At 31.3% G+C, this 23519-nt stretch overlaps 2 protein-coding genes across 6 annotated transcripts in view; one reads left to right on the top strand and one right to left on the bottom strand.

Moving 5' to 3' along the window:
* Positions 1 to 5862, top strand: part of LOC143073058 (SHC-transforming protein 1-like) — a 28223-nt gene extending 22361 nt beyond the window's left edge. For all 5 annotated transcript variants that reach the window (XM_076248301.1, XM_076248297.1, XM_076248300.1 and 2 more), the window contains exons 11-13: positions 24 to 232; positions 553 to 684; positions 1327 to 5862. In XM_076248301.1, the coding sequence (XP_076104416.1) occupies positions 24 to 232; positions 553 to 684; positions 1327 to 1464 (479 nt within the window). In that variant the 3' untranslated portion in view covers positions 1465 to 5862. The remainder of the gene's footprint in view (positions 1 to 23; positions 233 to 552; positions 685 to 1326) is intronic.
* A 1398-nt stretch (positions 5863 to 7260) lies between these two features.
* LOC143073057 (uncharacterized) lies at positions 7261 to 18870 on the bottom strand. The gene is made up of 6 exons (XM_076248296.1): positions 18785 to 18870; positions 14318 to 14631; positions 13751 to 13895; positions 13254 to 13346; positions 8166 to 8237; positions 7261 to 7443 (listed from the first exon to the last, which is right to left on the bottom strand). Exons 1-6 carry the CDS (start codon positions 18849 to 18851, stop codon positions 7322 to 7324), a joined length of 813 nt encoding a protein of 270 aa, XP_076104411.1. The 5' UTR covers positions 18852 to 18870; the 3' UTR covers positions 7261 to 7321.
* Positions 18871 to 23519: the final 4649 nt, after the last annotated feature.

Genomic DNA, 23519 nt, shown 5'->3' with positions numbered 1-23519 from the left:
TTAATAGATATAAAATATTTCAGATCCCTTTCAATCATCCCTACAGAACACAGAAACAGAACCAGAGCTTCCCCAGCGACAATTTTCAGACAGTATGGTTGTACATGAGCCCTCTCGACCTGAAATACCACAGCGACCTCAACCTAAATTACCAGAAGAAGATAGTGTCTCTAAACATAATATAGCTCCTATGTTTGAGACATGGTACCATGGTCAATTACCAAGAAAGCAGGTAGGAACAAAAATTAAGAGAATTTTACATAAGTAACATACTTATGTGTTATGGAACATGGTTGTTTGTCTGCCTGTCAATTCATTTGTCTGTCTATCCATATGTACAACTCTCACAGTATTTAAACTTGTTGAGTTAATGGATCTTTATCAATTTTTTTTTCAAAGTAGTCTATAATTAGATCTTGTAATAAATTCTTGCATTTCATTATAAATTCCTTACAAAATCTATTTTAGAAGATTGTAAGCAGTAGAACATTTTGAATTGACAGAATGAAAAAAGAGTATGCTTCAGAAATAATGAATGTTAATTCTTTTCAGGCTGAAAAACTTCTGCAGAAAGATGGTGATTTTCTAGTTCGGAAAAGTTCAAATGACCAAAATCAATTCGTCCTGAGTGGGAGACAAAATGGTGTTATTAAACACTTGTTATTAGTTGACCCAGATGGCATTGTAAGTCAATAACATGTATAGAACTCCACCGAACCTTTACTTTTTAAAGCAATAACCTCTAAGGATGATTAAGGGTAAATAAATATAAACTTTCGACCAGCAGTAAAATCGTTTCAAAGTTGGGTGTCTGCTTGGCTGTGCAGGATGTATAAATTTGCATCCTTGGCAGTCTGTTAAGTAGGAACTGAACAGTATTATGTAAAATACATTCATTTCTTTATTCAAAATTAGAAGACAGGCACAAAATCATCAGACATTTAAAGACATGTCAAAACAAGAGTTTCTCAATTAATGGACACACATTACCGGTACATAAATTCATAAGACGAAATTAATGTGTCAAAACATTTGTTCACGAAATATCAGCTGAATATTGGTTTTATGAATTTAATGTAGGATTACTAAAAGATACTCATGACTGATAGTAATAAAACTCTTCAACTAAAAGCACAAATTAAAAATTAAAGAATTTAATTAAAAAAACCTAGTTTATTCATCTACCTTTTTAGGAAATATTTTCTTGACAGGTAATTGTAGAATGAGGTTTTATTTTTTCTATCTTACGAAATCATATTTTGTTTAACATTAATGTTTATTTAAAAGATTATACATTGTTAAACTAAAGTTCTTGTTGTTTTTCAGGTACGAACCAAAGACCATACATTTGAAAGTGTTCCTCATTTAATTAAATATCATATGAAACATGGACTTCCAATTGTTTCACAAGAAAGTGAACTTCATCTGGTTAGACCAGTCAGCAACAACTACACCAACTGTTGACCATAATTGTTAGCCTATCATAGTTAAGTAACTGGTACCCTGTCGTATTATTTTAATTTGGTGCCAGTTGCATTTACTGTTTTATTCACATGATATTTGATATGATAATCTCTTTTTGAACTGTTACCTTTGTAATTATGGGAGAGATATCTACAAAAGCTAAATCTGAGCTTTCATTTCTGAAAGTATCAGTAATTAATTATTACAAAAATTACTCTTCCTTTATTTGTTATTTGTATGATACATGAGAAAATAGCAATGCATAATAGGGGGTCTGGATGGGATTTAAAGAAATAAAGAATAATTGGCCAACAATACAGAAAAATGTATTAAAAAATAAAGAAGAGAAAAATAGGCAAGGTTTGAGAATACAGAAATGATGGACCCCCATCCAGGTCCTCATAATACTGTCACAAGAGAGCATTCTCTGTAACAGATGATTCAATGTAAATAGAATATTTCATAACAAACTCATGCTTTCCTTAACAATGTTGTTTTGTACTAAATATCACTTTTTAAACTGTCCCTCTTTCTTGTCTTTGTTGTTTTTAACGGCTGATCAAGTTGACATTTATAACTGGATTTTAATTTTTGAAAATTTTGAAGTGTTTTGTAAGAAAAACAAGTTACAATTTGTTCAGAATGTAAAAATCATTATTTGAATTTAATTTAAAATGTAATGGAAAAACAATTAAGTGCCATTTTAAATCATAGCATAGCCTTGAAATAGCCACATGTAACAATTAGAAGGTTTTTAATATAAATTATATAAATGATTTTTTATTGTGCACACCATTGTAACAGGGCAGGTCCTCCAATCAGATTGTGTATATAGATTTTTGTATATATGTAATAGCTTTAAGCAGTTGTTTTGAGTGTGTCAACAAATACATTGTATATTGTTACAAATAATTATTTTATTACTTTGTTTTAGTGTCAGTAAGACTATTCCATTTTGTTAATGAGCTTATTTTGTTTATTTATTGTTAATTAATTTTTAGTATATATTTGTTTCTGACTTTAATCATTTTTTGTTCAATTTTATACTTGCTGGCATTTTAGATGCTATTTAGTATCATTGTTTTGTGTGGCAGCGATACTTTACTAAATGAAGAGTGCTTGTGATTATTTTGAAATTGTATTTTTATTCTGAAATAATTTTGTAGAATAATGTAAAATTATTTGTTATATGGTGTACATGTACACTTTAGTAGAGAAAGACAAAACGGTTCTGAAATTACAAGTTGACCTGGAGACAAAAAGTTATGGAAATTAAAAGTATATAAGCATCAAAACCAATTGTGAAAGACCAATTTTCTCTTTATAAGGATTCATCTATAAAATATTACTGTGAGTTCACTTATTTTCGTGGGTACCATTTTTTGTGGATTGAGGAAAAATTTCATTTTTGTGGATAATTGATTTCGTAGTTTTGCCAAAGTCTGAATATATTCTGATAGAAAATTCATAATGCTTGGACATTGGAATTCGTGGTTCCCGGGTAACCATGAAATCAACGAAAATTGGTATCAAACGAATAATAATGAATCCACAGTGTGTAATTCAATAAATTAAAATTAAGTTAAAATGTATTATTTGATTATGCCATACCACTTCACTGGCTTCAGAAGAATTTATACAAGCCAATTGACCTGTATTGATGGAATGTTTTGCAATGCTCACTATTTCCTTACCTGTTTTCCTTAATTTTAGGGTATTTTTGGATTGTAATAATATTATGAAACTCTACAGGGTAGCATGGTAGAAGTCAAGTAGAGACATTTTTTACTGGTTAGATAAGCTTTGAAAGAAGACACCTTGCTAGGTTTGTTTCAATTGTATTTATGTTTTTTTTACTTCCCCTGCTTTTATGTTTTTTGTTTTAGATTTTTGTTACAATAACCATAAACCATTTGACAACTACAGGTATTTTTTTGATAACTCAAGTTTTGTCTGTCACATCTTTCTGATACTTTTATACTCTTTTAAGGTTTATATATATTCCAGCATCGTTTTATTTTGCTATTTTTTTCTAGAATCCCCTTCCGGGGATATGGAACTTTTAAGAGTCCACTTTTCTTAAACATATAAATCAGAAGGGAGTCTGAAGTGCTACATCAGAGCTGATTATTTTTCAGTCACTGGTAGTACTGTTTATAATTTTATGCTTTAAATTATGGATCATAGATTATTATATGTTGGAAGAACATTTTGCTACATGGTAAAAAACCAAGGATTGTAAAATGTGAATTTTCTAAATATGATTTAGTTAAATTGACATGAATGTTTTAGAAGAAAATTGAATGGAAGCAAAAAGTAAAAACATAATATATGTTTTGATATGAGTAATCTATTTTATATACATAGTCATGCTCATAAAAACAAAACCAGAGAAACAAAATATATGACAGAATTTGTTTCACATAAACAATACAACTCTTACTGAAATAAAAAGGATATAACTCTGTACTTTATGGACACTTAGCTCATTTTTATCCTTTTTACCAAGGATCCCAAGTATTTTTCTAACATCTCCATTATTTAAGGGATTTTCATACATTCCATTATTAATTTAATTACTAGATTTGCAGATTGTTTAGTTAATAGTGCATATTCAAGTATACTTTTACTATTGTTTTAACTCAAGTGATGTTGGTAAAACATATAACATGCTCATTTCTGTAAACATTATCACCACTTAACATTTTTGTTAGTATTGACCAGATTTTAGCTATTTTACTGATGCCAATTTTGCACAAATAAATTGTATAAAAATAAATCACTTTGACCTACATTTTAAACATAAATGACAAGTATCAGCGATAAACAAAGAAGTAATTTTTTTTTATATACAAAATTTATGGGATTACAGGGTCCAATGAAGTACCGGGAGGTTTAAAATCTGTTTGTCTTAACTGTAACGAAAGTCGCAGATTAATTGATTGGTGTTTAACCACACTTTCAACACTATTGTGCTATTTCATTGCGGTCAGATTTTCTTCGTTGAGGAATTAGGAGTTTCCAGAGAAAACCACCAACCTTTGGTAAAAGTCACAGAATACTAGAAACAAGGATGCTAAGCAAAATGGAAGTAACTAATTGTATAAAGCTTTATTATTTATTAATGTAGAAAAGCTAGACCTCAATATTTTGAAATAAGTATGGCTTATATTTGTTCTGCAGTTTTGTCTAGTATGTCACATGCCCTTAACTACATTTTCATGGTTGGTTCAGTGACATTTATTTTGTTAATAGACTGTTTCTAGATGAGATAGTGGTCAACCAAAATTAGTGTACCAATTCATTGTAAGGTATACATGTAAAAAGAAAGTTTTACTTTAGACTTGCTTTCAGCCGCTACTTAATCAGTAATGAATTGTTGCAGTAAGATTTGCATTAATGTCCGTCCTTCTTGTTTCATACCTTATTTAATACTAGAACTTCTTTCCTGAAAATAAATTTATTTTTATAAGAACAGGCTATGTATTATACCTGTCCATTCCTTTTTTTATCATATATAATGATCTGGAAATTACTATGAAACTATGAATCACTTACTGTACTAGAGACGGCATTTTCAAATCTCTTGATAAACGGTTGTGTAGTTTTCCTTTCAGAATAATTTTGAAACTTATTCAGTGAGTGGCTAGTGTATCTTTTTCAAAATGTCTTTCTTCTGTGGATACTGTCTATATTTCATTTGAATCAGCTTTAGTTTGTAATTAGTTTGAAGATAAAATTTGTGTGTATGCTTGTGATAACGTGTATACTAGTCATGACTGCAAAATATTTAATCATTTTATAGTCTTGTAAAATTGTACATAGCAGAGCCTGTCTTGCTGCCAGTGACATTTAATCGGATAGAATATTTCGATTATTGGAGGAGTTTGAAGCAATCATTGACACATTCTTGCAAAAAGATTTAAAAATCTCAATAAAATGTTTTAATATAAAATACATGATTACCTGTTTCATATTTTATTCTTGGAAAATTGTGCAAACAAACAAAAAATGTTTTAAAGTTTGCTTATGCATATACTATTATAGTGTATTTACTTGATGGTATCGGGATATGGTTATTCAGTAACAAGAATTCCAAAATCCCAAGAAAATGTTTTAATATTAAGTACATGATTATTGGTTTGACATTTTATTCTTGTAAAACTATACAAACTTTCAAAAATGCTTTCAAGTCTGTTAATGCATATAAATTATTCTTTAATTAATGAATTGAAAAGGAGGCTTCAAAGTAAGTTTTGCGGTTCAAGACAGGTTCCATTACATATAATTAACATTCATAATCATGTCATATAGCTGTATTTTATTCCAGTAGAAAGAATTTTGTTAATAACCATTAATTTATGATCATGATGGCAAATAATAAAAGTGATACATTTTTGTTGTATTTGTGTCTTTTTGCTCTGCAGTTTTTGGGTTGATGTACAGTCAAACATATTTAGTTGATGGGGCATGTTTATCAGGGAAATTCAACCTACAAAAACACTTCATTGTACATTTGAATGCATTGCACAGGGTGGTAATGCTTATATAAACATAGCTAAGATTCAACTGTTCCTTCCAAGACCCTTGTAAACACTAGCCAGTCAACACTGAGGTTGTGATTTTGAACTCCGCTCATCCAGGTTACAGAACTCAACTCCTATCTTAATTGACTAGGATTGTTTGTTTTCATATCAAAGGTCTGTGCCTGTGGTTTTTTCTGGGCTCTCTGGCTTCCTCCACCAATAAACCTGGCTGCCACGAAATAGCCCAAAAGCAAAATCTAAGACCCTAAGATAGTTACATACTTCTCTGCCATGGTTCATCTGACCTTGACATAAGTTTTCTAGTTTGAGTCTGTTTCTTATAAACTACATGAATATTCAATAGGTCAACTTTGTTTGGTTTATTGAATGATTGTAAGGTGTACATGTATTTTTTGTTTGGTTTATCTGACCTTAATGTCATTTTCTTGGATCATGTTAAGTTTATGTGTTACTTGTTGTAAAGCTTTACATTAAGGACTATCACCAAATTCACCATAAAATCAATGTTAAGTAAAGAAGGCAAGATATTTCAGTGTGTGCACTAACCATGATGGTTTTTCTTCTAAATCAAAACTGTATAAACAAAAAAACATGCTATAGACCTCTTATGCAAGCAAAAACTAAAAAGTGACAACATTCAACTATCTCCCAAAAAAGAATGTATTAACAGAAATCGAAAACCTAACCACATGCACATCCTCAATATATGCACAAACAGACAGCAAAGTGAAAACTTCCTTGCATTCAAACTAGGAGTTATCTGAAAAAGCTGTATACCCATAATATGACAGAGAGACAGACTGACAGGGGTCAAACAATAAGTCCAAAACAACAGAAAACTGGTACTGTAAATTCAGAAATTATGGCATGTGATTTTTGAAGAAAGGACAAAGATATGAGTTTTATTATTGCGATTCCATGAAAATCTGCATATGTATTAGGTATTGGATTGCAAGTTATTATTGTGATAATCACCCACATAACCAAGTTGCAATATTCACAAGAATAAAATTTCAGAGTAATTTTTGAATAGGTCCTGAATGCATATGATGCAATAAATCCCAAAATATAAAACTGAGGATGTGGTATGATTGTCAATTAGAAAACTCTCAACAAGAGACCAAATGACACAGAAATTAACAACTATAGGTCACTGTATGTCCTTCAACAATAAGTCCATACTGCAGTCAACAATTCATAGAACGAATACTTTAAAGTCATTTAAAGAAGATCAAAGAGAAGAACAACATTGAGGATGATTTACTTTTTAATATAACAATATTACATTTTTTAAAGCATTTAATAAGGAATCAGAATTTAACCATTTTAGGAACTTTTTTTTTGACAGTCTGTGGTCTAACATCAACCAACTCTTCCTCTGCATCAGCACTTGTGAAGTTGTCTAGTGTGGGAAGTGTGACACTGTCTATTCCTACAAAACACAGTCATAAAAGTTAGATAACACTAGTTTTATCATTCTTGGAGTGAACAAAAATGTTTAATGCACATTTTAGATACGGTTGGGTTGCTGTCTGCTTGCTGTTTTCCACATTTCTTTTTTTTTTTTTTCAAATCACTTTTTTTTTTAAATTAAATAACACTGTTTTTATATGCATCATTCTCATGCTTTGTTTAATTATTAATTTCATGAATATTTCTTCTAAAACAACAAATCTAGAACGGAAATCTTAAGTACAACTTTAACAAGGAAATCAGATTCTACTGAATAATATGATAAGTGTTTTTAAAATCTACATTTCATCTCAACTTTTACATGAATGTATAGGATTGATTGCTTAATTCACTATTGTTTTCTTAACGTCCAGTTGTAAACATTTAATGCATATTCAGGATGAGACCAAATTATCAATAAATACAATTGTGGTAGGTCCTTTGAATGAGGCTGTCCAGGAAATTGGGATTTTCACTGGAAAATGAGGGTACATTTTGTATATTAGATGGGACAGAAATATGCCAAAATTTATGGTAATTTACTTTGTAGTATACCGCAGTAAAATATTTGCATCAAAATGTCATACTTTTTGTACATCTGAAGAATCTCATTTGTATAAATACTCCCCTCTAAATAGGCTGGATAACTTTTCTGGAAACTAAACCTTGTTTTTTTGATTATTTGAATTACAATTAACTTACCCAGTTTGGCATGTGCTTCTGGACAATCTTTCACATAATGTTCCACTGACCCGCATTCTTTACAGCAACCTCCTGAAATGTAACAGTATAGTAACGTGCAGCAATGATGTCAGGAAATGACTAAGTTCATAAAAGATTTAAGTTATATATTTTATTTTATGGTATGAAACCTTGTATACATGTAATATATCATGTACATTGTATATATTGTAAATATTTTGAAAATTTTTATATGATTTGTATATATTGTAAATATTTTGAAAATTTTTATATGATTTGCATATCTCCATATATTTGAATATGATTGGCCCTTTTCTCTGTTTGATTCGCACTTTAATAGACCATATTGTTGAAACTACTTATGCTACCTATGTAAACACTGTGTTGATTTCACAGTGTTACATGTATACTCATGAGGGATACATTTGAATGCAATCCAAGGGTTCCACATAAGGTGAAGTTTATAGAAATAAAAACGATAAATATTTAGGTTGAAATAAGGTTTTAACTTTCTGAAGGCTATTGGTGTGTAAACTGTTTAATGCACAAACAAAATTACCATTACAGTTGGACTTTTATTCAGTTTGTGAGTGCACTGGCCAAGTGTGATGTTTTTATGCTAAAAAAAATTTTTAATCTTTAACAGTATATATTTCTACTACATCAAATATTAAAATCTATACTGTGCTACACAGAAACTCAATAAATCAAGTTTGTTTTTTTTAACTGCGGATACATTATTATTTGTTAGATGCCAATTTTAATGGATTTCCTTGGTACAAGTGAACCACTAATTTAAAAATTCACAAATTACGCTTTTCCATCAAGTTGTATGCAGACTTTGAAAAATCTAGGAAATCAAATACAGTCAAACCTATTTAAGAGACCATTTAAGAGAGAGCAAAAAAGTGGCCTCTTAAGACAGGTTGTCTTTTAATACAGGTTCAATTTATATGAAATTAACTACAAAAAATCTGAAATTGGTGGTCTTTTAACACAGGTTTTTACTTAAAGGGAAACTTCGCAAAAAAATCAAAAATTGATATTATGTTCATTCTGTATAAAAATGCTCCAATTCATAGATATTAAAGTTTTATTCCGCTAGATAAGCCATAACCATCGATTTTAAATTTAGAGTATCAATTCTCTGCGATCCGCCATTTTGTCTTCTTTCCCGATTAATAAAAACGATATGTCTATAAACCACAAAGAAACAAAACTACAGTAACCGATGTAGTCGTAATTGCGTGTCGATATCTTGTCAATCGTACGGTTGTTTTATCCGACTAACTAACTTGATACGAAAAATATTCTTACTTTTTTTAAATTACCATGGTCTGTTGTTTTTAAACTGTTGATATTGGAATTAGGTGAAAAGTCAAAGTTGAAATCATAAATAAGTGTTCCGTGAAAATTGTTTTCGAAAATCTAATTTGTTCATAATTCTTTAAAGTAATAAACGAATATATTTTGATCTTCCCTCATCTGATCACCAGCATGGCTAAAGGTATTACTTCCAAAGGTATTGTGAGGGGTGTGAGGTGACACGTCCAGGTATTCAAGCGATTTCCTGTCGGTCTTGCAAGTTCATGCATCGTTTCACTTCTGCAGGTATATATATTGATCAGTGTACACGGCTGATAACTTATAACTTATAACTTTCCATTTTGAACTATCAGATGAATAATATACAACTCTGTCTTACTTGTCATTACTAAACTCATACGCTTGTTTATAAATAACATTTCTGGTGTAAAGAATATAATTCATAAACATATAAATAATACCCAAAAAATAAGATTTGATGAAATTAAAATCTATTTAAATATTTTTTCCAAGGGTGAATTTGGGAAAATGTTATATATAGTCATTGTCAATAGTGAAGGACAGATTGGAACAGACCAGAAATATTGATTTAAAAAAATGTACGCACTTGCCGACGATTCGTTTATACGACTGGGTAGAAAGTTACGGAACTATAGCGCAATTTAAAATATATACATGTATACATTGAACATAAAAAAAACATATATTTTGAATAAATAGGGGTAAAAGTGTTGTAAATAGACTAGTCCACGTATGCCAACAGTATGTAATCATTGAATGTCGATAGACTATTGTATACCAGAAGAAGAAGAGAACCAATTTGATTTAAATACAGGTCGATGTATAACTTTTGCTTTAGTTCATTGAAGCTGTGGACCTAGTAAAATCACAGATTTATATTTCAATAAGATTGTTCTCGAACAAAGGAAGTAATTCGTCATCACAATTGTTATATATGCCACTGGACGAACACTAATTATCTCCAGGGAATGTGAATATTTTGCTGGGAAACTTTTGAGTATCAAAGTTTCAAATTAATTTCGGGATTTATTTTCTTTCTTGGTATTCAATAACAGAAAAAAGAATAAATTACTTGTTCGCTAAATAGGGGTATTCTTGTCAGATAAAAGACTTTTAGTTATATTTAAAAAATAGGGAAATATGACATTAAATTGGTTCTGTCTTTTTTTTAAACATCGTTAAAAAGATGTGTGTCTAAGGTGAACGCCACAAGAACCCTGTAATACTAGTACAAGAGTATAGCATGTAAACATTCCTTCTCAATAATATGATTGTATTGGAAATCTTTTCATACAGATTGACAACTCATTGTCCGATATGCATGTAATATTTGCCACATGACGCCCATAGTTCTTTCTACCATCATCATCTTATTCTGTGATATTGCTGTAAACATCGATGGTTCACACCCAAACAAAATGGGAGTAATGGACCTCAGGCGCGGATCCAGAGGGGGGGGGTTCCGGGGGTTGGAACCCCCCCTTTTTTTGGACGATCAATGCATTTGAATGGGGAGGTGTAGTTGGAACCCCCCCCTTTGTCCTGGGTTAGGAACCCCCCCTTTTTTAAATGGCTGGATCCGCCCCTGGACCTTCAGAGCTTCTCCGTGTTATACACTGGTGAAATATATAGACGAAATTTCTGTATTGAAATGAATCTACATCTCACAAACAGGATTTTCAAATAACGATTGTGAGTAATCACCTTACAAACCAATATAAACGTATGGCAAGATATAACCATGAAGGAATTTAGTTTTTGTCAGACGCAAGAACTCATCACTATATATATCATAAACGTATACGTATATATATGCATACAGTTTCAAATATTAAGAACAAGCGGTCGATGTCGATAGTCTGTTTTCTAACTGTTCAGAGTTAGACATGTCACTTGTTCATTCTTGGAAGCCTTCATATTCCCCGTCTAACGATGGGAACTCTTTCTGATTGTGTTGACTATAAATGCTTGTATGGTGATTCTGTCGTTTATCTGTACAAGCGGTTGCATTTCCTCTCCTTTCCCAACAAACAAAAGAACGAAACGCCACTAGTCTGATTTCTCTGGAGCTCATCCTCAATGGCTCTTATACGTCAGGAAACTTACATGTATACTAATAATGATTGTTTCAAGAACAACGATGTATGGACGAACTATTATAAATTCGTCAAAATCAGTTATGCATGACTAAAATATAACTTTTATTACAACTACTGTATTACTTATTTGGATTAATGACGGCTATCATGTTCAACATTGCACAAATATTATCATAGAATTTTAAAAAAAAATCCTCAAAAATCCTCAAAAGAAATAATGCCTTAGCCTAGATAATTGATATTCTTTTCACAAAAAGTTCGTGTAAATGATTGTCAAATGAATTTAATTATGTAAGAATAAAATGTTAAAAAGAAACTAAAAAAAAATCATGCATGTTGTATGTTGTATTTTTTTGTCAATTAAAAACTTTAAAATTGCAATAGTTTTATTAGCATTTAAACACAGCCAGATTTGAATACAAGTTAAGAAATTCCGGTAAAGTCAATGATATCAAACAGATGTACAATGGTATATCAAATTGGGTAATATTGCATTTAGTTTTTATAAAAGATTAAAACTACTATTTTTTGCTTCATATTTGAATCTTTACGCCAATTGCCGCTAAGAAAGTAATCAAAAATTGTTTCCTTTTATTTTTATACACTTTCGGAATTACGAATCTGAATTTTATTTTCAATTAATTTACACAATTTAATTATTGTATCTTTATTCTCATCGTGTATTAAATCTTAGTGTATTAACATCGTGACAGCATACTCTTTCTTATCCTTTCTGCATGTTTATCCTTTCCAAATAACAACATTTATACCTGTGTACGCTTGAACTCACACCTGCGGCTAAATAGCTACAAGGTAAACGAATTGACCTCAAGCAGAGAAATATACAGTGACCTTTACAAAATAATATACACACTCTGCTCACACATTAGTTGCATTGAAATGATTATCAAAACAATAACGGTAAATAGAACTGAAATATTTTCAGTTCAATATCAGTAAAAATGTTCAATAAACATTTTATGAAAAAAATCTCAACAATAATTAATTAAATTTATTCAAAAACATTTACTAGAGATAATTTTATAGGAGTTTAATTCAATCAATACAAAACGGTATATGCATATTCATTTTCGTTCATTCTTATATTGTGGTTCATAACTTCGACCATTCGTCAGCTGTGCGCTTTTAATTACGTATATTGTCGATAAGCTATAAGAGTTAAACAGATTTTATTTTTTCCCAGAATTCAATAAATCGGGCTAATACGTCACGACCCACTCGAGAATTCAACCAAAAAAGTTACAAATACTTGATTTTCTCCGTTATTAGAAGGAATATAAATTTAAAACTTTGCAAATGTGTTTTTTATGTTAAGATGAACATAATTAGATAAGTAAAAAATCGCAGAATTTCCCTTTAATACCGGTGCTCTCTTAAACAGGTTTGACTGTGTCCACGAAAAAGCAAGTATTTCTCAATCCATCAGTGGCGGATCTAGAAATTTTCATAAGAGGGGGCCCACTGACTGCCTAAGGGGGCACCGATTCCGTCACGCTTCAGTGATTCTCTATATAACCAACCAAAATTTTTCTGAAAAAGGGCCCCCCCTCCCTAAAGAAGCCTCTGGCATGAAAATAAATGAATCCACAGAATCTGTTTTGACCATTGATTTTGTACTTACCCATAGGATATAATCCTTTAGGATTGTCAGGACACTGTTTAGATAAATGGCCTGTCTCTCCACAAATAAAACATTTAGCATAGGGAAAATCTCCTGAAAATACCCAAAAAAAAATTATATTGTTGAAATTTTACACATTTTACATTATTTATTTGTGGTTTGATTAATTTTATTATTCTTTGAAAAATAAAACAAAAATGTGTACTAGTTCAGTAAAACTCAGCATCATACTAAACGAGAGTAATTTAGTTTTATATCTTATCAAATTTAACAAAAACAAAAAGATGGAATTACGAGAATTTAGGAGACTGATATGTGAAATACCAGGACACTTGCTTATACATTTTGTAGCTGTATTCCATTTTGACAGTTCTTGAATATGAAGCAAAAATTTATTCCAGAGACTAGAGAGCCTTGGAATGCAGAAGCTATAAGATGGCAGAATAATGTGTATCAATCATACTTAATTAATGAATTTCCAGTTTGTCATTACATACCTGGCTTAACTTTAACTCTACATGAACTAGAAGAGTGTTCTGTAGACCCGCATTTAAAGCATATTCCTGTTCCGTGTTCAATATCTTTTTTTGCTGTTGGACACTCAGACATATTGTGGCCTGGCTCCCTACAGTTATAACAAACCTGAAATACAGAATAAGTATTCATTACGCTTACTGCATGTACATATACTTTCTAATTAACAGAATGAAAATCTATCCATTTTGTATTCCTTTTTGCCAATACTTGATATATTCCATTGTCAATCTATATTGTTGCTTCTACAAATATCCCTAAAAAGAACACTGGAGTTCTTGTTTATATTAATTGATTTATTCATAATAAGAATTTGTTACTGTACATCATTGCACATATAAATGCAAAAAAATTAAAATCTGCAATGAGTTGGATTAGGAATGTACAATAATTTACAATTTAATCATATTTAAAACTGATAATAATATATATAAGCAATACTATTTATGATTTTTCAGCTGGGTGCACAGCAATGGCTACCATCTACCTGCAACCATTTTCCATGATTAGTAGTAGTTGGTTGCTTTTACCTTTTCGTCTTGTTTTTTCTTTATTCTTTTCACCCTCCTGTTGTCACTTCTTGTCTCCTTCTTTAACATGGTAAATAACTCTTTTTCCTTTTCATCACTAAATCCAAATTTTTTCAATTTAAAACCGTCTCTGGATTTCCCACAACTAGCACCTTGTCTGTGATGAATCTCTGAACTTGCTCGCCCATAATTTCTTTGCCTTGTTTCACTACTTCTGTCAGTGTTTTGCTGATTTTTCTTTAGATCTTCCCATTTAGTTGATTCTTCGGGTCTCTTTCTTTGACCACCAGTTAATTTAGTAAATCTTGTCATACCTATTAAATACAGTAAGATCTTCGATATAAGAGTAAATGTGCATGTACATGTATAAACAACTGCTATTTCAAACTACAAGAAAATCTACACTTAAATTTCTTTAAAAGCAACAAGTCCTTTAAAAGGCTGAAAGCCTCACCTGAAGAAAAAAATATGTCATTTTGACTTCTTTTTTTTTCTTCCTTTATTGCAATAAGTTATGTTTGCTTATTTGAAGATCTTTAAAGAAGAATTTTTGAAGGTCTAGTGTTAGAATTTGACATAAAATAATTACACAAAGTAATTCCTGATACATGTGTAGAGTTTTATTGAATAAATTGTTTATGTTGGTAGTTGAGCTAAGGGTTGAATATTCTAATGGGCATCACTTCCTTACAACTGTCAATGACTGTTTCTATAAATGCTTTTAAATGATAAAATGAATATATTTCTTAAGTAGTCCAAGATGAAGATTACTCTGACGTCCAACGGCTGTTTGCCAGACAAGCTGGGGCCGTGGAACGTCAGACCTCGTCCCATATCAAAAAGATGATATTTGCCCATCCAAAATAGATGCGCTGCTTCGTCGCTTCTGGTGCGAACTAACGGCCTTGGAATTATATAAATCGGGTATCAATTTGTTCATTTTTCATTTATCTCTTCATTTATGTATGCTTCCCCTACCTGCCACCTTTATTTTTCCATATTTATACAGTTTTGACAGTGACCCATCGATTCAGACATTTTTACTTTTATTTTCAAAAATTTTGAGAGATTTCACGACCTCGAGACTCAAATATGCAAATATTTATACTTTTTTCACCTCCTTTATAGGAGATCTATGTTTAACATTTAGAAGCTGACCACAATATTTCACCTCCAAGGTTCTATACTTGGTCCCCTATTGTTTGTATTATTTATAAATGACCTTCCCTTATGCATTGAAAATTGTGAAACAGACCTATATGCTGATGACACCACTCTTCATAAATCTGGGAAAAACATAGAAAACATACATGATGATGTTCAAGAAGATTTATACAGGGTTGAAGAGTGGTGTAAAATGAACAACATGTTCATTAATGCAAATAAAACAAAATGTTTGGTTACTGGAACAAAACAGAAACTATCAATTCAGACCTGTTAACCAAACTTGATAATAAATTCAATAGCATTACAAAATTCTTCATGTGAAAAATTATTAGGTGTTAAAATTGACAACACACTTAACTGGAAAAATCAAATTGACCAAGTTTGTGCTAATATATCATCCAGAATATACCCTCTTTCTAAAATAAAGAAATTTTTAGATATAAATGCAAGGAAAACATATTACAATGGGTATATTCTTCCCTTAATTGACTACTGCTCTATTATTTGGGGTGAATGTAAAAATGAAGGGATAACAAGAATTTTAAAACTCCAAAAAAGGGCAGCAAGATTAATTCTAGATGCAGATCCTTTATCCCCCTCAGCCCCCTTATTTAAAAAACTTTGGTGGATGACTGTTGGCAATAGAATAAAATACCACAAATATTTACTTCTATATAAATGTATGCGTATGGAAGCACCAATGTACCTAGTTCAAAAGTTTAAACTGAAATCAGATAATAATCCTTACTCCTTAAGAGGTGTCACTCAAGGTAATCTGTTAGTTCCTAAGCCAAAAGCTGAACTATTTAAGAAATCCTTTGCTTATTCTGGATCAGTATTATGGAATGGACTACCACACACAATGCGTAATGCTCAAAACACTTTTACTTTTAAGCAAAGTATCAAAAAGTACCTAACACAACCCTGATAAGAAATGTTTGCTACAATGTATTTGTATATTTTTTTTATTTTTTATTTTCATTTGATTTTTTGACTACATGTATACATCTTAAACAGCATTATATCTTATGTTAATAACAATACATTGAACTACATGAGTGTAAATTAACTATGTGTAAATATCTGTTTTGATTGTATTGTAATTTGTATGTGAGGGACTCAGGGAAGATTAGTTTATTGTAACTGAGTTTACCCTCTTTAAATAAAGAATTTATTATTATATTATTATTATACCTACTTTACAGTTGTATTTACTTTTAGTGCCAACCACAATAACAGTCAGAAGCTTTCAGACATTTAGATTACTTGCAACTTAAATGAACGAGGTTTTTGATTATGGTCATTTGCATAAATCATCACTTTTTTTTCCTGGTCACGTGATAATCTTGACGTCCTTTTGAAAATAAAACTAAAAATGTCTGAATCGATGGGTCACTGTGAAAACTGTTTAAATATGGAAAAATAAAGGTAGGTGAAGCACACAGTAAGCACATAGAACATTTATACGATATGAGAAATTACATATATATGGATATTCGACCTTCCCATGGATAGAAACAAGTGCCAGTGTTATGAATGTTTAGATTGAAGACAAATGTTACTATGTGGAGTCTTATACTGATTTTTTTTTTTATCAAAGTAATGTCTTTTGAAGTCTCACTAAAAAATCGTCATTTATTTTCCCGAAAATTTCATTGTACTATTGAACAGTGATGATCTCAAAATCGTTCAATTTTTTTTATGTCATGTTGTGAATTCCCGCATCTGCGCAGAAATCTACAATGTACTTCCTTTTTCCGGTCTTGTTTGTATGAAACTTTGAGTAAAATATATATTTATCAGTCTAGTATAAAATAGGAAGGAACGCAATACCAATTTCATTTTTAATAATTCCTTGATATGAAAAAACATTACCTGATTATAGCATTTCTTTGTTTACATTGCATATGACGTCATAACTAAAGTAACCTCACAACTAAAATCCCTAACAATAGAACCAAAATCATAAACGTTATGGTATAATTTCCGTTTCTTTATTTTAACAAATATTTAAGTTACAAAAAAATAATTCATACAGACTTCGTCCCCATTTACAGGTTATGCCTGCCTCATATTATCTTAGTTCGAGATTACTCTGACGTCCAACGTGGTCACGTGATAATCTTTGAAAATGGAAGTCAAAATTCCGAAATCGATGGGTCACTGTGAAAACTGTCTAATATTGAGAAAATAAAGGTTGGCAGGTAAGTGAAACTTACATAAATGAAGAGATAAATGAAACATGAACAGATTGATGCCTGATTTATATAATTCCAAGGCCGTCAGTCGGCAGCAGAAGCGACAAAGCAGTACATCTATCAGGTCAGGAATAACCACCAATTGGTGGATTATACCTCAATTGACGTATAATCCACCAATTGACGTATAATGGTATAGACCAATTGGTGTATAATTCTTTGTTTTTCAAAAGAAATTATTCTATCAAAATGGAGCATTGTTTTCTTAAAACCATATTATGGTATGAAAACTTGTCAAACATTCCTAGTTTAGTATAGTGACATAACATATTGCATTTAATCAATAATTGTATTTGCAGTTTCTTCTATTGTTATCTTGTCAATTCTTGATTGGCAAATTTACCTGTAATCATCTGTCAATGGACATCATTACTGTTTGCAGTCATGCGATCATGAGTACAACTCCACAGGTGAATGGAGCTCTTTGTTAATACTTGACTTTCATTATTAAAAGTCAATCATGGTCAATAGTACAAATGTTTCAACAAAAGAATTGCTGTACACATGCATTCTCAAGAGATGCAGCAGGCTTTGACAAAACTGAAACTTTCAGAGGACTCAATAAGGGTAATAAAATAGGTTGCAAGTTGCAAAATCATGCTCCTATCGCACACTAGCATTTTATTACAAAAAAATTGCATTATACATCAATTGGTCTATACCAATATACCTCAATTGGTGGATTATACGTCAATTGAGGTATAATCCACCAATTGGTGGTTATTCCTGACCTGTCTATTTTGGGTGGGCAAATATCCACTTTTTGATATGGGACGAGCTCTGACGTCCCACGGCCCCAGCTTGTCTGGCAAAACAGCCGTTGGACGTCAGAGTAATCTCGGACTAATATTATCTGAAATGCCAAATTATGGGCCTAAGAAATAATTGTCAATTGACAGTGACAGACCTATCAGCTCATTGTACACCCTTGATGTATCTGAGTTTATAATCAATGTTTTTCCACAAGGGAGAAGCACAATTTTCTTGGCCAGTCATCTATTTTTGTGAGAATATCACCGCATGATAATACATTCTGTTTTACCTAAACACTTGGGACCAAAAAACGTTGTTGACTGAGTAGAATCAACCGGAAGTGAATGAATTTTCATAAATTAAAATCAACAACGGACAACATAGATTTTCCGTTATTCTACTTGTTTGATGTTCTATTCACAGGACTTGTTGACTTTCTATCCATGGGAAAACCCACTATCAACGTATATTTACGTAAATATACGTTGAAAGTGGGTGTTCCCATGAATAGAAACAAGTGGAAACAATGGATAGAAACAGAGACATATAGGGGAAATTCGCCTAATTGCGGACAGCGGCGATTTGCGGACGGAAAACGAATATCACACTTTTCAATAAAAATTTGAAATAAATATATAAAATAAATATATGAAAAAATGTGTTTTGTTTTTTATTTACACTCTATTTTGTTGCAATGATGATATCATGTTCATTACTTACGATTTACTTCCATGCCATGTGTTTGAAAGTACATGCTATAAATAGCTTATGTCAACAAGTTTGAAACCCGGGAAATTTGGAAAAAAATCCAAAGTCATCGTGTCACAGTCAATACACAGTTATTCATGTAAGCGTGGTAATTTATGTGTTGAAAAGAAAAAGGCATGGAGTATTATATTGAAGAACACATTTCTGTTTACTCTTTTTACTGATTTGTCTACATATGATTACAAAATATGAAAAAGCAAATGTCCGCATTTACACTACCGAAAATAACATGATAGCTGAAATGCGGACACAAGATTTTTTGGACACGTGTAGTGGTGCAGATGTGGAACATACGCAAAATTCTCTTAGTATCTATATATACATTTCTATATATATACAGTAATAATGCGAAACAGATACATAAATATGATATCAATAAAGATTTGGATTGATTTGTTTTTTATTTCATTCTTCATATAACAAATATTATGCATTTGGCAGTTTGATTTTTTCTACTGTCAACTGACACGTATTCTGCAGGTGTGACCCGAGAATTTCACTCAATTCTGAGGGATCAACCGGCACACCCGCCGGGTCATTGCATATCCTGGAATTCCGAAAATGACCCGTTTTCACCTGGATTTCTTAGCCTTCAGATTGATTTCATAAGTGATTTTCCATTGAAATAACGGCAAATTCGTAATTCTTCCATGAACAGGAAGTTCAACTAGCTGTGTAAACTGTCAAATTAAGTGACCCATTTAGTGCATGGCTTCACTTGACAGCTTTGGTGTCAAACACATAGTTAATTAACAAGTACCTTAGCTTTAGATCGTAAATAAAACAACTGGAGTTCCTTCCCCTTATTTGTCACCATTCAAAATTGTTCCTTAAATTTACGTTTTTGGGGTAAAAAAAGATAAAATCGAAAGCAAATAGAATGCAAATACATATTGAAAAATTAATTTTCATTATTTGTATACCTTAATAAACATATAAAATAAGTAGTAAAATTTCTTTTTTTATCTATACTTCCTTTAACTGTTTAACTTTATTTTGCTATACTCTAATTTTGATATTCGTGTTTTTAATTTAAAAAAGGACAGTCATAATTCGACATTAAAATGACAACGCCCTGTTTAAAAATGAAAAAGACAAACAGTTAAACAATAATACACTTGACTAAACAGAGAACATCACGAATCCCACATTAAATATGTAAGGGTTGATAAGTAATTCAAGGACTTAAATTACATGCATGTTTAGAATAGAAACCCAATTGCACCACTCTTCACTAGTTCAAAAACTGAAAAACGTCCTGCTCAAAGCTGGGTTTTGTAGTCAGTCTAATGCTCTCTCTTTACAGAATGTCTACATGTATAGGACTTCTTGCAAGAGCAAATGGAATGAAATTAAATGTACCTGAAATCGTCGCCAAAATTAAATTGCAACAATGTCTCGAAGAAGTCTGAAGAGTGGCTGTTTGACAATGATGTTGTTTGCTGTTTATTGATGAAATTATTGTTTATCTAAACATGTATATGTATCAAAACTACTATGCGAAATTGTTGAAAGTGATAAGGAAAATTAACTCAGCAGCATTGTGTTTATTGCTAGACAATTAGGTAGAAGAGGTGACGAGTTGGACATTCTTACTGTAGAAGAGGCATACGAACTTATTACTATGACAGACATTCTTTTGGAGAAATGATTATGATAAAACTTTTTAAAATATGATAAAATAAAATACCATTACATCGGTTTTAATGATCTCTTTTGACTTCCTGCAAGCGTCCAATAGTAATGCCATTGTGCATTGAGTCGTCTGTCTGTCTGTCCGTCTCCGTCATGAAAAAATGATGAATCGGAAAACAAACGTAAACTAGGAAACTGACAAAGTCAAGAAAACACACCATTGGTCATTTAAAAAAAAACATGCTCCACAAGAAAATCGAAATTAATGGAGATTCTTCCATTGGTATTTAAAAAGGTTGTGTATCCATCAAAGCACATTTAAGATAGATTGGTGAATGAATCTTAGATAGACAGACCGATGAATAAATAATTTTGTATCTTGCCTAGTAATCAGTTAAATGTAAAACCATCTATCGTACTTACTGCCATTCTAAACCATGTAAATTGCTATCTATATCCGTATTTACTTTTCTTCTATTAAAATCAAATTTAATATATTGTTGTAAAACAGACAAAAATGCATCGATATCTATACATATATTGGCAAACTGTGTGCACAACAATATTATTTTAATGGCATCGTTCTATAATTCACCTAGAGTTCGTGTCTTATTCTAAGTAAAATATGAATGAAACGACATCATAGTATAAGAATCAGCATGAGGTACGAGATATGTTCTTAATACGCTATTTGATTTATTAATATTTTTTTTTATCTAAAAACAGCTAGTTGAAAAAAATCAAAGAAACTGAGAAAAAAAACCGAAAACATAAAACAAAAAAATAAAAATAAACAAAAAAAATGGATATAAAGATGCATCTTGATAGACAATAGTCACAATAGAATAATCAACATTTCTGAGATATTTATACTTTTTATTATTATTTTTGTCACCTTTCCACGTGTATTACAAGTTTACGTGCGAAACCGATTCTCAGACATGCTTTAAGATGCAATGAAAGGGTATTCATGAAAGTTAATCGTATATATAAACATAGTAATTTCGTTTTGAATGGCAAGAGTAGTTAAAAAAAATAAGTGTCCGCAATTTGACGACAAGGTGTCCGTATTTTAACTCCCTATGTCCGCATTTACACGACTGCGCATTTCCGCGGGTTTTAAGTATTTCCAATCTACCAATCAAGAGAGGTGACATAAAAACGCGGGAAATAGTCCGTTTGATACCCCTCTATCCTTTCCTGTCCAATGCAACCACCAGTATGTCCGCAATTGGCCTCTACGGTATCCAAACTTCCGGATTTTAAAAAGTGTCCGCAATTAGGCGAATTTCCCCTATACATATATATATCTATATGTCTCTGATAGAAACAAGTGCCTGTGGTTTTAACGTCAAGACGTCATTTCACGTCGCGTATCGAGTATCTCAACTGGGTGATTTCAGGTTCCAAGTATCTGGGTCCTCTTTTCTGACATAATATTTCAATTTTCTCATGCATTCGATATACGGCGGTACTGTGACAAACTTGTGTCTTCAACAATTGTTTAACCAAGGATTTGTGTAGTTTGTAACTATACAAATCCTTGGTTTAACTAAAAAAAAGTTTAAATTAAAAAAAAAAATCTGCCATTAGGCCAACTAAAATTAATTAGTAGATTTTCATCCAAATTTTTGAAAAAAATGGGGCGGGTGGGAGGATTTTATTTTTTAAATTTTATTTCATATGAAACCCTTTTGCATGTTTTGTGACGAGTTCTTCATATATGCAAGTGAAATAATAAGCTTATATCGTGTATTGTTAAGGCCGTACAGTGACTTATAGTTGTTAATGTCTGTGTCATTTTGGTCTTTTGTGGATACATGTAGTTGTCTCATTGGCAATCATACCACATCTTCTTTTTTATATACACAAGTATGAGGAATCTTACATAATTTTTCCAATCCTTAAATGAATATATCTAATTGCGGCTTTAAAAACTTAAGAACAAAAACGTGTGAGAAATACTCTCTTCAGTTAGACTACCTACACCAAATGTATTTTGGTTTCTAAACAATGGTTTGTATTCCCATAAAATGAAGCATATGCATTGGTATGCAACACAATTATTATGAGTACAGAATAAAATGAAAACTCAGAGAGTGTTGAAAATAATAGGGTTGGTACTTTATATGAAAGATGAAAATATAATTATCATGTAAAACATGAACTTTATAATAAAAAAAAGTTGTTGTTTAATGACTCTTTTTGGGTGTATTGGGACATTTGCTGTTTGTCAACATAAAAAGACAGCCATGGGTGAAATCAAAGGGCTTGCATAAATAAAATGCATATGTTTGTCGACTTTTTAAATTCAATAAACGGTCATAAATCTGACAAGTTTGTGCTTGTGTTTCAATATCTTTAATCCAGTCATGTTTTCTGTATCAATGGTTTCCACGAATCTTGCGCTTTGGGTATCATTTACAGTTTAAATTTCCTGAGACAAAGTCATTGCATAAATAAAAAAGTCCGCAGTTTTCCGTAATCACAGAAATTTGTGACATACCGCGATTTGCAGTCTTGGAAACAGCGTGTTTCTCGTAACACCAATATTTCACGTCATTCTCGTTATCAATCTTTACTCTCGGAAGATGATGTTGTCATCATAGAGCAGCGGAAAG

This window comes from Mytilus galloprovincialis, chromosome 4 (genome assembly GCF_965363235.1).
Source record: "Mytilus galloprovincialis chromosome 4, xbMytGall1.hap1.1, whole genome shotgun sequence".
In the NCBI taxonomy this organism is placed as follows: Eukaryota; Metazoa; Mollusca; class Bivalvia; order Mytilida; family Mytilidae; genus Mytilus; species Mytilus galloprovincialis.
Note: the sequence above shows the minus strand (reverse complement) of the source record. Positions and strands in the feature narration are given on the sequence as shown.